We start from the raw sequence: 13,420 nt of genomic DNA on the forward strand, positions 1-13,420 counted from the left end.
CTTTATCTTTATTTAATGCAATTTTTGTGAAGTATTTAAAATTGAATCTTTAAACTCTTTCTTGAATGACATTTACCTCTTCGCGATGCATAAGCACAATACCATTAAGCCTGACTGGTTTATAGTACAGTGAACCGTGCGCGGCGAATCTGACGTCCGTCAATGGCGGATGCACTCTCCTTAATTGGACGCTGAAAACATCCACGTTATCCCTATCTATGTTCAATAGATGTGACAACTTGTCTCTGAATAGATCCGCTTTGCTCCGCGACAAAGTTTGGTTCTAAAAATAAAAAAAAATCTTATATCATCTTTTCGAATGAAAAATACAAGGGTTTTATTTTAAAAATATTACTTATGATATTTAAGAACCTAAATCTATTTTATTAAGAAAAAAAATTCATTCGTAAGATGTAACATGTAGGGATAAATTATATAATATTTAATAAGATTTGAAGAATCTCTTACCTGATAATTCCAGACACGAATGAAGTCCTCATCCGTTATCCCGGATATTCGAACCGAGCCTGAATTTAATACCGCCTCGTGCGGAATACTCTTGACAGTGACGGTCACATTCGCGGGAACGTCCGTTTGCGTGTGCTTCCGATCGTAGACCTTGAATCGTAGATGATACTTGCCGTCGTGTGTACCAGATTTCATGAAAATCATCCCCGAATCCTCGTCGAGCCTAAATTGTGCGTGTTCTAATCCTTCCCAGTAGAACTTCTTATCAGGCAGATCCCAGTCATCCAGATCGTATACATACACTCTACCTATTTCGGTATCCGGCGATTGTCCCTAAAAATTAATTAATTAGATTAATTTGCTTGAACTGGAAATTGTAAAAATTCACACAAAAATATTATTAAGCATCAAAACTCGCTTTGACTGGATCTTCGCTTATTGTGTTTAATTAGATTATATTGTATTTATAAAAAGGTTTTGAAAAATTTCACTTAACGCAATTTTTTTGAGGTTCGTATTATTCAGCGCGAAAATTTAGATGTAATGTGGAACAACTTATCTAATTTAATATAATTTAAATACATACTGCGTAATTATATACAAAGATTTCCTTGGAGCCAGGCTGCATTTTATTATCGTTAACGTCTCCTATGATAACTGTCAAGGTACTAGTCCCAGACATAGAAGGATTTCCAGAATCTTTGATGACAATAGGAATCAAGAATTCCTTTTGTTGTTCCCTGTCAAAGGATCGTAAAGATGACACTACGGCCATTCCATCTCCATTAGCTCCCTCTGAAAAGTAATGAGAGTGCAGGTGATAAACTATTCTCTACAACGTATTTTTATGCAACTGAATTTTTATTATTAATTAAGACAAAATGTAATATTAGGTGTTGGAATTAATTCGTAGCGTTTTTAATGAAAGAATGTTATTTATTTCACATGAGCATTAAAAAATACATTAATGAAAGTACTTCCCATCACTTGTAAAACGCTACGAATTAATTCCAACACCTAATATAATTATTAATATATGAAGGTTATATATATATATATATTATATGTATGAAAAAATATCGAATTTTGTCTTAAAGAATAAGTTTTTACACTGAAATTTATTAATTAACGAAACTTACTGTTATCGCTCTCAACTTTGAAGCTAGCTCTGATAACATCGTTTGCGTTAGGATCCATCCGGAAAGTGAACGGAGGACCGTTGCTTCTCGATCGATCATCGTCGTCGGTAGCGAGAATCTCAACGACTTTCTTAGTTTGTGCGTATTCCGGCAAAACTGGGCGATAGTCCTTGAGGAATCTTGGTGGATTGTCATTAATGTCCTGTACAACGACTGTCAGGGTAGCTGTCGCGGTTTTAGGTGGTATTCCATCATCGATCGCCAAAATTTTAACCTAAAGCAATAAATCATCATTTTTATTACTTTCATGCTACAATTTATATTTTTATTAAAAACGTATGATAATATGTAAAATGTAATTTAATTAGGATTTGCTAAATTCTAATATAATTTTTTTATAGAATGTGTCCTTCTAATTTTTATATCATTATTTAATAATGATTAATTATTTAATAATTAAACGACGTTATAAATTTTTAATTTTTTTTATTTATTAAATTTTTTATTTATTAATTTGTTGTTTATAATTTACCTGATGCCGAGGAGTTTCCTCGCGATCAAGGCTTCTCTGTATCGATACAGTGCCATTTTCGTTGATAAAGAATTGTCTCTTTCGATCGGAACTTCTGTCAATGGAATACGAAACCTTGCTCTTGCCACCTTGATCCGGATCGGTGGCCTTGAACGTTTCCAAACTGCTGCCTATGCGGGCATTCTCTGGCACAGTAGTCTCGATATTGGCTTTCTCGAATTGTGGCTGATTGTCATTGATATCTCGCAATTTCACGACTACCCAAGAATAGGCCACGTGGTATTTGTCATTGTCATTGTCTTCGCCCTGAAACGGATGATTGTCCGATTAAATTATTATACGACGACTTATCTTTATTTAATAATTCGATAATTTAAATATACATATAAAAAAATTTTTTTTTTCAAACTATCAATTTTTATAAAAAAAATTTAATGAAGATTTTTTTAAATATAATTTAAATAGAAAATTTCATGAAATTAATTTAATTATATTTTTTTATGTTGTCTTTTCTCTTTCTCTGAAATTACTTTAAAAATTTACATCTTATTAATTTTCTCTTTGCTCACCTTATCGTTCACTTGTATCCTAAATCTAAAACCATTACTCTGCAGTTGGTCCTCATAATCTAGTGATTGCACAATTTTCAACGATCCTGTGCCATCATTGTTTCGTACCATGGTAAACTTATCGGCACCGTAACCGCTATTCTCGATTACCTTAAATCGTGAATTATTATTTTACAATATTGTTACTCTGTTAATATGTAGCCTTTTTTATATAGCAATAAACTAAATTAAAATTAAATTAAATTCATCTCTTTTTAATTTTATCCCTATTATTTATGAAAATATAACGCTTCGTGACTATTAATTTTACTGTGATGAACGCCGATATATATGTATATATATATATGTATATATATTGTTTTTTCTTTATTTACATGCTATGATAACATTTTTAATTACAAGTTAAATGAAAGTTAAATGCGAACCTCGAATAAATGCAAAAGATAATACAATGGCTTATATATTAAATTTAAACCCATTTTTTAAGCCGATTAACAATTTCGCGTCGCGAACATAAGTGAGTACCTTGTATTGGAATTTATTGGTTTCATCCTCATCGTGGACAGTTACGGTGAGTATCGGCATCTCTGGCAGATCTGGTCCTTCTGTCTCATCTACTTCAGTAAACCATTCATCCTTCGTGAATTGTGGTGGCATGTCGTTTATGTCTTTGACCCGTATCGATGCCGTCCCGGTACCTACCAAGAAATACATGGAAATGCTGAAACGATGCCTTTCTATGGAATGTTCTGGCTCTTAAAATATGCAAAACGACATTGCTATTCGTAGAAATATCTACAACTATTTTACGCATATACTGGTTCGGACTTTCGACTTTCATACTTGAATACAGATGAAGATCCAGAATAATAAAAGACGCATGGAGAGAACGTTTAGTAATATTTTAGTAAACGAGTGTAAGATATAACAAAAAGATGAAATAAGTACAGATAATCGGTGTCCTTTTATTTCCAAAATATTTTACTAGATAGTATTCACAGAAGTAAAATAAAAATTAATTCATTCCGAATAAGAACTGTTACAATTATTAATGATTTATTTTAGATATTGCGAGAATTATGAAAAAATACTTATGTTATTATTAATAATTACAATTAAAAATTATATGAAACTTAAAATTAAAAATCCATAAAAGAATTTTACCCTTTAACCCCCCTCCATCCATTGCAACGACTTGTATAGAATAATCCGGAGTGCGTTCTCGATCCAAGCAGCACACAGCGGTCTTGATCACGCCAGTTTCCGATTCAATTTCGAAAATGGGAGAACCAGTCTCTTCTTCAATGACGTTCTTCTCGATGGAATAGATAAGTCTTGCATTTGTACCTTCATTTGGATCATCGTAATCCACAGCTGTCATCGTCATCACCACCATTCCTAATGAAGAAGAGCATGAAAAGCGTTAATTCCATTTGAATCCCATTAAGTCTATTTTTTTCGCTATTAAATTTTTTATTTATTGACAAAATTTATCGATTTATTAAGAGATTAATATCGATAAATTTTTCTTTATCTTTATCGCAAACTTTAAAATATTCAAATCAACATCCAACATGTAGAGTTCTATACAAGCGTAGTTACTACGAACGGGAATCTAATCATCGTAATTCTAATGGCACGGGAATGTAACCGCGTCTGTGTATTGGCCCATTGGCTACTGTCCCACAAACCTGCGGTGCCGTTCTCGGTGACGTTGCCGAAGTAGACACCCTGCGGGAATATCGGGGCGTTGTCATTGATGTCCTTGAGGTTAACTTGGACGTCGGCATAACCCACGAGACCTTCTCCACCCTCGTCCTGAGCAAACACGGTGAACCGCCACTGTGGCCGACCATTTGGTTGATCTCTGTCCAGCGGCTATGCCGGGAGAAAAAGAAAAGTCACGCGTGAATCCTTTGAGAAGCCAGTCAAACGGAGGACATCGTGTATTTACATAGTCTTTGCTCGAAACTCAATATCGTGATGCCGATATTTGAATTATTCCATCGCAATATTGCGTCGCAGCCACGTGCACAAATATGTGCATTTTGTAGTTATAGAAGAATTAATTTCCGTACCGACCAGGTGTTAGATTACATCAGACGTTTAATATCAATATAGACAGCTGTTCCTCGAAGCTGTTCCTCATCGTTTTGCAATTTTTTTTAGTCGTATATTAAATTAAATTTTTATTGAAGTAAAATTTATATCAAATTAATTTGAAAGCAGAATTAACTATTGCGACTCTGCAAGATAAATTCAATTTAAACCGTTTAATTTTACAATTTAATTAATTTCGTAATTATTAACGAAAAAAAAACGCTATTGTCGTGCTTTATAATTTTTATATTTTCGGTATTAAAAATTTGAAGAGAATTTGTGATACTTTCTATATTATGATGCACTGTAATAGTTATATTTAATATAAGCTTGAAAAATTCGTATCACGCGAATGTAAAAAAATTATGTGAACGAATATTTTCATTTGTTTAAGCATGTATTACACGTATTTTTTAACAAAATGAAAAAATTACAAATTTTTCTATATTGTATTGTAAATAATTCGTGACGTTTAGAACCTGAATAAAAAATATTTTAATAATAAGAAGTAAACGTGTTCTTAAAAAATAATTAAGATAAAATGAAAAAATTTTCATTTAAACTATAAAATTATGTTGTTAAGTATAAATATTGATCTTATTGAACTATTTTACACATAATATTCATTTTTAAGCATACATCTCTAATTTTAGTCACTTTTTACAGAGACTGTATACCTGATACATCCTCTCTTTCACACATACTGTATATATATTTTCATATATAATAATAAATAATCTAATTCTTTATCGATAAAACATTTTTCCCGAATAAACAATATTGATTGATTTAGAAACAGACCTTCAGAACAAAAATCTCTCCGGTTGTACGATTGATGTCAAACTTGCTGTTCGCAGGATTATCGGGATCAATACCTTGCCCAGTTAGGAAGTAGACTATGTTTTGTGGTCTATCTTTGTCTCCATCAGTCGCAGTAACCTGCGATTCAAATATTAATTGCTAGTTAACCGCAATCTTGTTGGATGAGGTAAACATTCATTCGGCACAATTAATTGTATAAAAGTTTAATGTAACGATTATATAAGGAGAGTAATTACCCCGAGAACGCGTTTCGGCAAAGTCCTGTCGTCCTCCTCCGTAATTTGTGTTCTGTAATTTGGTCGCTCGAAGACAGGCGGGTTGTCGTTTACGTCCTTCACGTGAATTACAACTGTCGTATAATTCTCCTTCAAGTTGTCCGACGCAGTAAGCCGAAGCTCGTACTGCAAGACGCACGTGAAAATTTTCTCGTAAAATATCACAAGTTTCAGATATTTATAATATATTAAATACAGTTTTCACACGAGCACGAAATATACGGATAATTAGCTCAATTGTGCCATTAGATTAATTATCAATTTATTTAATTATTTCAATTGACATTAAATCAATTATCAATTCATATAATTATCTCAATTGGCATTATATCAATTATTAATTTATATAATTAACTTAATTGTCATGGCATCAATTATCGATTAGCATATTATTATATATTGTAATATATGTGTATTATATGATATCTTTCTGTTATTGAAGACTTGTTGCGAAATAAAAATAGTGCATGCATAAAATAAATTATCTTTATTTAAATTTGAATAATTAAGAAGCTAATTAAATCGATTATTTAATTTTTTATTCTTCAATTATTTTCAGGAAACACAACAGGTAAAAAACAAAAATTAGAATTTTTTTAACGATTGAAATATTGAATAATTTCTGAATATACAAAGATGTTAAATAAATAGCTGGTAAAGTAAAGCGTTCGAGCGGCACACTAGGATGACATTTATGATGATACCAACCCTCTTCCTCGTCTCATAGTCCAACGCACCCGCGACGTAAATGGCGCCGGTCATGTTTTTCACGGCGAATGCACCGCCTATGTTCCCGCTCGTGATCTCGTATCGAATACGCGAGGCTGTGACAGAAAGGAAGGACTTTTAATAAAGCAAGGCGCGACTCTCGCAACGACGCTCTCGTTGTAATCGAATGAATTCCGAGATAAAAGTTCTCTCGCTGGGAGCGAGTTTTATCGAATAAGAAAGTTCGGGGGGATGTTAGCACGGAGGGAAATGGCCATCTTCGATCGGTCGCCATCCGAAGTCTACTCGATACTTTCGATCTAGTTTACGATAATTCTCGCGTTTCGAGATATGAGACTAGTAAAAGTTACTTGACAATAATGGTATCCGGTAAATTCTATTTTAGATCGATTCGGATAAGTATAAAGCTGATAATATAAAGCTCAAAATTTTCGGACTATATCTCTTTTTAGTAATACAGTTCTTTTGGTTCTAAGCTTCTCCATCGTAGGAGTATCATTTTCTTCATTTTCAATCCTTTGCCAAGTTTGATTTTAAAAGCTCAATCGATATTTGGATTGTGAATTCTGATAGATAAATTTAAAAAATGTAAAAAATGATTAAAGTACAATCCGACTTCTATGATACTAAAAACTTTGTTATTAAAATTTTCGTAAGTATACAGACTTTTTGTACAGATTTAGATTTTTATACACTGAGAAAAAAATGCTGTTGGTTCAATTAAAGTCTAAATTAATTATAAAGGCCTTGATTATTGAAATAATAATTTATGCCTTTATGTCAATAAAAATATACATAAATTAATCACTTATGTTAGTGACAGTAATATAGACTTTAATTGTACAGTTTAGAACAATGTAAAAATTTGCCCTGAAACTCAAAGTCCGAAGTTGGCGATAAAAGATATAAAATTTTGCATGGAAGATTAATGTACCAATGTACATGCAGTTTTAAGATTAATTAGCAATATTGAATAATAATATTAGCAATTTCAAATAATAGCTAGAAATATCCCGATGTGTAATTCAAGTTATATAAATATTAACTGTAATTTTTAAATAAATAGCTCTCAAATATTTCAGAGAATAAATACATGGAAAAAAGTAATATATTTATTTTTACAAATCGATTTCAGTCACAAATAGTCACATAATTTGTTATGTATCGTTTTTTCAATGTATTATATTTACACAATGTTATATATTAGATTTAAAAGGACTAAAGTATAAATCTAGTTTTAAAATCTTTTGTAACGTACTTTGTAAATACTGAAGCGTAAATATCATCAATTTCAAGTGTGTAGTGGATATTTGTTAAGCTATAATTTAAATGCTATATATTAAATGTTTCCAAAATGTGAAAATTCATATGATGATCTGTTTATCCGTATTACTCAAAAAGATTAAATATCGAGGTAAAGTGAATGAGATGAAGTGTTATTTAATTTATGTTCAGGACATGTTGCGTAACTTTTCGTACACAATACGTTTAAACGCATTCACTGTGTAAGCAAATATTTCCATAATACGTATGTAATTATTAATTTCGGTACCGTGAGTTAGAGTAATGGAATTATTTGAATTTTCAGAGATCCTTTTGTATATTAAATACAATACTTGAAAATGACGTTCACAAATGTATTTTGTTAGAATTTATGCCATCACGTTAGACTTGTCAAACGTGACAAATGAGATGTTGCAGTATGAAATTCTCACATGTCTTTAATTACCTCGCATGTTAGAATTAACACAACATATATTTGTAATTGATTGTCCAAATATTTCCAAGGTACACTTGTACACCTGCATGCGGGTACGACAAACGTTATAATATAGTTACAAGTATTTAAAATGTACTTATGGACTGTGAATATTTTCAGTATAGTTTATAATAGAATGAAAATGATAATTGATGAAATAATATTGCTAAAAAGGCAAGTAAGACTTACACTCGTCGTGATCTTTGGCGGTGACGGTGAGCACCGTATGCTGAATGTCCTCATTTTCGTCTACCTCAGCCTCGTAGAGGCCCTTGTCGAAATATGGGGGATTATCGTTCTTGTCAGCTATCCCAATGCGAATGAATTTTGTTACTGTAACATGTCAAACAAATTCGCATAATTAGACTTTAATTTATATCATTAGAATTTAAATAAAAAAATCAAGTGTGAACTTGAGTAAAAATGGATTAAGTATGCATAACATCGTCCTACTTATCATAAATATTAAGTTGCAGATTTTAAAAGTTGATGCAAAGAAGATCAGATTTAGAGAAAAATTATGATTTTAATTATAATAATTCCAAAGAAAATTACCACGTATAAAATAATATGTAAAAAAGAATTTTCTTCAAATCGAGACACCCTACTCTAATATTATTCCTCGTATTATATATTCCCGCGGTTTAGTCTTAATGCACTTTGCACTAAAGTACGGAACTTGGATGATAAAGAATCCTGAACCGTTAATCATTTTTTCGCCCCGTTACGGAAATTTAAGATGGGCAATTACCGGTCGCCGCGAGCAAAAAGGTTAAGTAGTTTCAGATAACGGCACTTCATTCCAGAAGTAGACATTTATTGATGGAACTAGGTTGCCCGTTAGAAGAAAAATGTATAATTGTGGGAGCTTTTTCTGGATTGGTACATTAAGCCCTTAACCGCATTTTATGGCGGTAAGGAGAGCGGTAAACATCGATCAGTTCCGCATAAATTTTGCATAATCCGCGGCATAATGCATAAGGAATATTTGTCATTTTATCGGCTCGCCGGTACGCCGCGGCTCATTATAAAGGGATTTAAACGTACGATTAATTATATTGTGTCGCGTTATTAAAAGTTCAGACAACGCCCGTATAATGCGAAAATTAACTAGTGGCGAATTTGTTTTAATTAATCGCTGAATTAAATCAATGCAAGTCGTGTTTTATTCGACAAATGTTCGAGTCCGCGCCTCATCGCTCACTATACTTCCAGCTATACAGCAGCCGTTTAAAAGCACGCAGCACAAATCGAGCGTATATTTATTTAGCGAAATCGTGTGCTGTTGTGTAATGGAACGCGTGTACATCGAGCGTATTAACAAGAGAGAAATCCATTAAATACATATATTCCCGTTCGACGCCGACAATACGCCGCGGCCAATTTGCTCTGAGAGCCACCCTTCTGTTCGAATTCCATCCTCCTCGAATTCCAACTCCTCGGCCGTTTCCTTCGCTTGGCAAATACTTGGTTGATTAAGTTAATCCAAGCGCGAGTCCCGTCCTTTCTCGCCATTTCGCGAAGTACGAGGTAATTTAGAAGAGCATGTGTGAACCTTAACGTTGCGAATGCCTGACACTGTCATTTAATTTAATTGGGAGTTAATTATATCCGGGTAGATTTCCCTCTAAGATTATGTTCTTAATCTTGAAAAGCTCTGGATTATATATTTCGCAAAAACGAATATTTTATAATTCACGATCATTATTATATACAGACATATCATGTTTTTTATATATCGTACAAATTGTGAATATACCTAATTTGTTATTAGCGAGCATTAATATTGATACACAATATTTCGTGTAGCAAATAGAAAATACTTTCATTATTAATTTAAATAAATAAGTAATTATTTCTGTTTAAATTATAAATTTATTAAAGTTATAAATTTTCATTATTTAATTGATTAAAAAGCTCTTTAATTATTCAATATTAATATGAATATCTTTAGGAAAGAAATTAATTGACAATTATAATACAATGCGTAATCAAGTTTCTCGTTTACCAAATAAATTTTAGTTTACTCGATCGCGGTTTTAAATAGAGAACAATCGAGAAATATTATTACAAATTATATCAACGTGATTTAGACATTATCGTGAAACATGATTCTAGAGTTTGCGTATTAATATAAACAGAATCTACAAGATGAAAGAGGCTGATATCGCATTATCAATGCGCATTGAACAACCGAACCAATTTAGCATGCGAAAATCTATTATTATGCGAGATTGCCATTAAACTCCAGACAACCGGTTATTAAACCGTTGCCGATAAAGGAGATATTTATCATTGGTTATTGCTAACAACTTCTAGAAAATAAATATGGTTCATTTTCATGAAGATTGCGCACTAATTGGAAAATATGATTGATTCGTAAGTTCGCAGCTTTCGACGTAACTGGAATGAAGTTACGTATCGGATGCACCTGGATATACAGCACGCAAGTGTAGCAAGGAAAATAGTGATAGGTGAAATTTACGTAATGATAATTCATCATTGTGCTTATCGTAAATGTTACTGCTCCGGTTGTACATCATTGTTAACGAGAAACGTTAGCTTTCCTTTTAATAGATTGCATCAACTTTATACGATGCATGATACGTTTGCGTTTAGCACTAAATACGAACCTGTATACCGTAATGTGATACGAGATTAGCATAATCGCGATAGATCGCGCATTTTTCGCGGAAGAACAAGTTTTATGTAGTCGCGAAAATTTATCTTCCTTAAAAAGCGAAGATGATATACACGGTCTGAAATTAAACACACGTGACTGTCACTACTTTTGGAAAGTTTCTGGTCTTTTACTTAATCTGCTTCATTTTCATTTTGTTCGAGGATTAAGTTTTAATTCTAGCATTCGTGAATATCAAACGCCAAAATTCAATATCCAATAAATCTCTTTTCACTTTTAGAGGACGGGAGTCTATTTTTAAAATCTCACAGCTTTTCCTTGTGTAAGATTTGTTATATAATTCATTATTTTTTTCTTTGTATTGCTTGCCTCAAAATATAATATGACACAAAATATCTTGTTCTTGTGGGCAAGTATTGAAGAAATCGAGAGAATGGATAAAAGAAACTACGGATAAAAGAACACCAAAGTGATGTCAGACTAAAACACGCCACGCAGTCGACATTATCAGAACACAACGTCGAGACAAAACATCAAATACTGTTTGACAAAACGACCACAATAGCCAACATTACATACTTTCCAAGAAAGTATAGGGAAGCCATAGAGATACAAAAACATGTTAACAATCTAAATAGAGATAATGGTTACAACAACATAAATAAAATATGGAAGACCATTTTCCCGGTTTTTAAAGACTGGCCGATTTTTCTCCCCCCCCCCCCCCCAACTACCACCACTCCAACAACGTAATATAAAGAGAACAATTCAGTAGCAGACTGCTCCTCGCTCTGATGAAGTGGACTTGCAAGGTTCATGTTGGCATTCCAATAGACCTGGACACGGAGAAAATCCGCGAAACGCATAATTTTCATAATACAACACAATTTTAGCGCCCCATTAATAGCTTTTCTATCTTGTAAAGATAATTTTAAAAGATTTCTTTTAAAGAAATTTTTTTTCAAAATAAAAAGTAGTTTTAATTTTATTGTTACAATTAGTACGCTGTGTCCTGGAAATTTATTAATTAATTCAGATAACATGTAATATAATATCTAATGATGCACTTATAAATTAAAAAGTCATGAATTGAAACACTTTTAATAATGAAAATAATTTATATTATAAAAATTTTTAATGTCGTTATAAACGTGTACGTGAATTAATAAATTAATTACCAACAGGCAGCTTAACGCTAATGGACATTCGTATTAATTATTAAAACTATTTATGGATGTAAAATTTGATATATAGCGTTAAAACAACATAAATTTTGAGACAATAATATACAATGGCTATTATAAATAAATATTAATTAATTTTATAATTATTAATTTGATAATTACTAAAATTAAATAATTAGGTTTATCAAATAATCATCACAGTAACGTATATTGTAATCAAATGTATTCAGATTTTATTGTTAAAAAATATGTTTGCTCATTTGATGTTATATTTATGACAATTGTGATGACGTCAAGTTTTCCATCTAATATCATAAAAAATTTATTTTTTTTTTCTTGGAGTGCTGAAATGATAAAATCCTGCGATAACGAGAGGATTAAGCGCTACGGATACCATCGCAAAAACTCGATGCGAACGATCGAAGAGACACCGCGATCGGTGATTTTCTCGGTGCATCCTGCGGTGCATCAAGATCCTTTCCTCGGGGGTAGCTACACCCAATGACGGTACACGACGGTCCCACGAAACGCGTTACTGGGCCACGGGGTAAGAAATCGATGAAGCCCCCACCCCTCACCTCCACATTCCCTGTCTCTTCTCTTTGCACTGAGTGCAGCGTCGTCCCAACGGCGCCGAGTGAACATTCGCTTCTTAGCCGCACCCTGCATCACTCGATTGGTTCCTAAAATACGAGCACCCTCGAGGCTTTTCGCCACTCTCGATTCCACAGACGAGGGGGACTCGTTAACGCCAAGGTGGCCCTCGAGGGTCACCCGCCAGCTTGGAATTATACGCTGGTAAATTAAGGACCGACCTTGTGCTGATATCAGTGGTACAGCTCAGGGAGATCTTTGATTAATCTCATAACTTCGTTAAAGATAGCCATAATAACTGTAGCAAATTGGAGCAAAATATTTATCAGGGAAGTAATCATTTTACCACGCTTTCGTATTATTTTAATTCAAAGGATATTTGTTAAATATTAAATTATATTTTTTAAACTTTATAACAATTCATAATTTATAATTGCGAAATATATTTAATTTAATAATATTTAAATGTCCTATTTCTTGTAATATTATAATTAGGTTTTAATTGATCGTATTAGTTTATAATTAATTGTCATAAAAAGCTGAAACGACTATTTATTTAATATATACAAAGTTTATTAGAAATTATAGTCATGCTAATTTAATCATTT

At 32.5% G+C, this 13,420-nt stretch overlaps 1 protein-coding gene across 6 annotated transcripts in view; it reads right to left on the bottom strand.

Moving 5' to 3' along the window:
• Window positions 1-13,420, bottom strand: part of LOC105153444 (neural-cadherin) — a 215,831-nt gene that overhangs the window by 11,208 nt on the left and 191,203 nt on the right. For all 6 annotated transcript variants that reach the window (XM_087408137.1, XM_087408135.1, XM_087408136.1 and 3 more), the window contains 13 exons: window positions 8,583-8,726; window positions 6,614-6,729; window positions 5,867-6,031; window positions 5,610-5,747; window positions 4,400-4,586; window positions 3,873-4,106; window positions 3,234-3,406; window positions 2,709-2,858; window positions 2,140-2,445; window positions 1,608-1,881; window positions 1,055-1,263; window positions 469-801; window positions 77-283 (listed from right to left, as the gene is read on the bottom strand). In XM_087408137.1, coding sequence (XP_087264263.1) covers window positions 77-283; window positions 469-801; window positions 1,055-1,263; window positions 1,608-1,881; window positions 2,140-2,445; window positions 2,709-2,858; window positions 3,234-3,406; window positions 3,873-4,106; window positions 4,400-4,586; window positions 5,610-5,747; window positions 5,867-6,031; window positions 6,614-6,729; window positions 8,583-8,726 — 2,636 coding nt within the window. The remainder of the gene's footprint in view (window positions 1-76; window positions 284-468; window positions 802-1,054; window positions 1,264-1,607; window positions 1,882-2,139; window positions 2,446-2,708; window positions 2,859-3,233; window positions 3,407-3,872; window positions 4,107-4,399; window positions 4,587-5,609; window positions 5,748-5,866; window positions 6,032-6,613; window positions 6,730-8,582; window positions 8,727-13,420) is intronic.

Source organism: Acromyrmex echinatior, chromosome 7, assembly GCF_024713525.1.
Source record: "Acromyrmex echinatior isolate Ae372 chromosome 7, ASM2471352v2, whole genome shotgun sequence".
Taxonomy (NCBI): Eukaryota; Metazoa; Arthropoda; class Insecta; order Hymenoptera; family Formicidae; genus Acromyrmex; species Acromyrmex echinatior.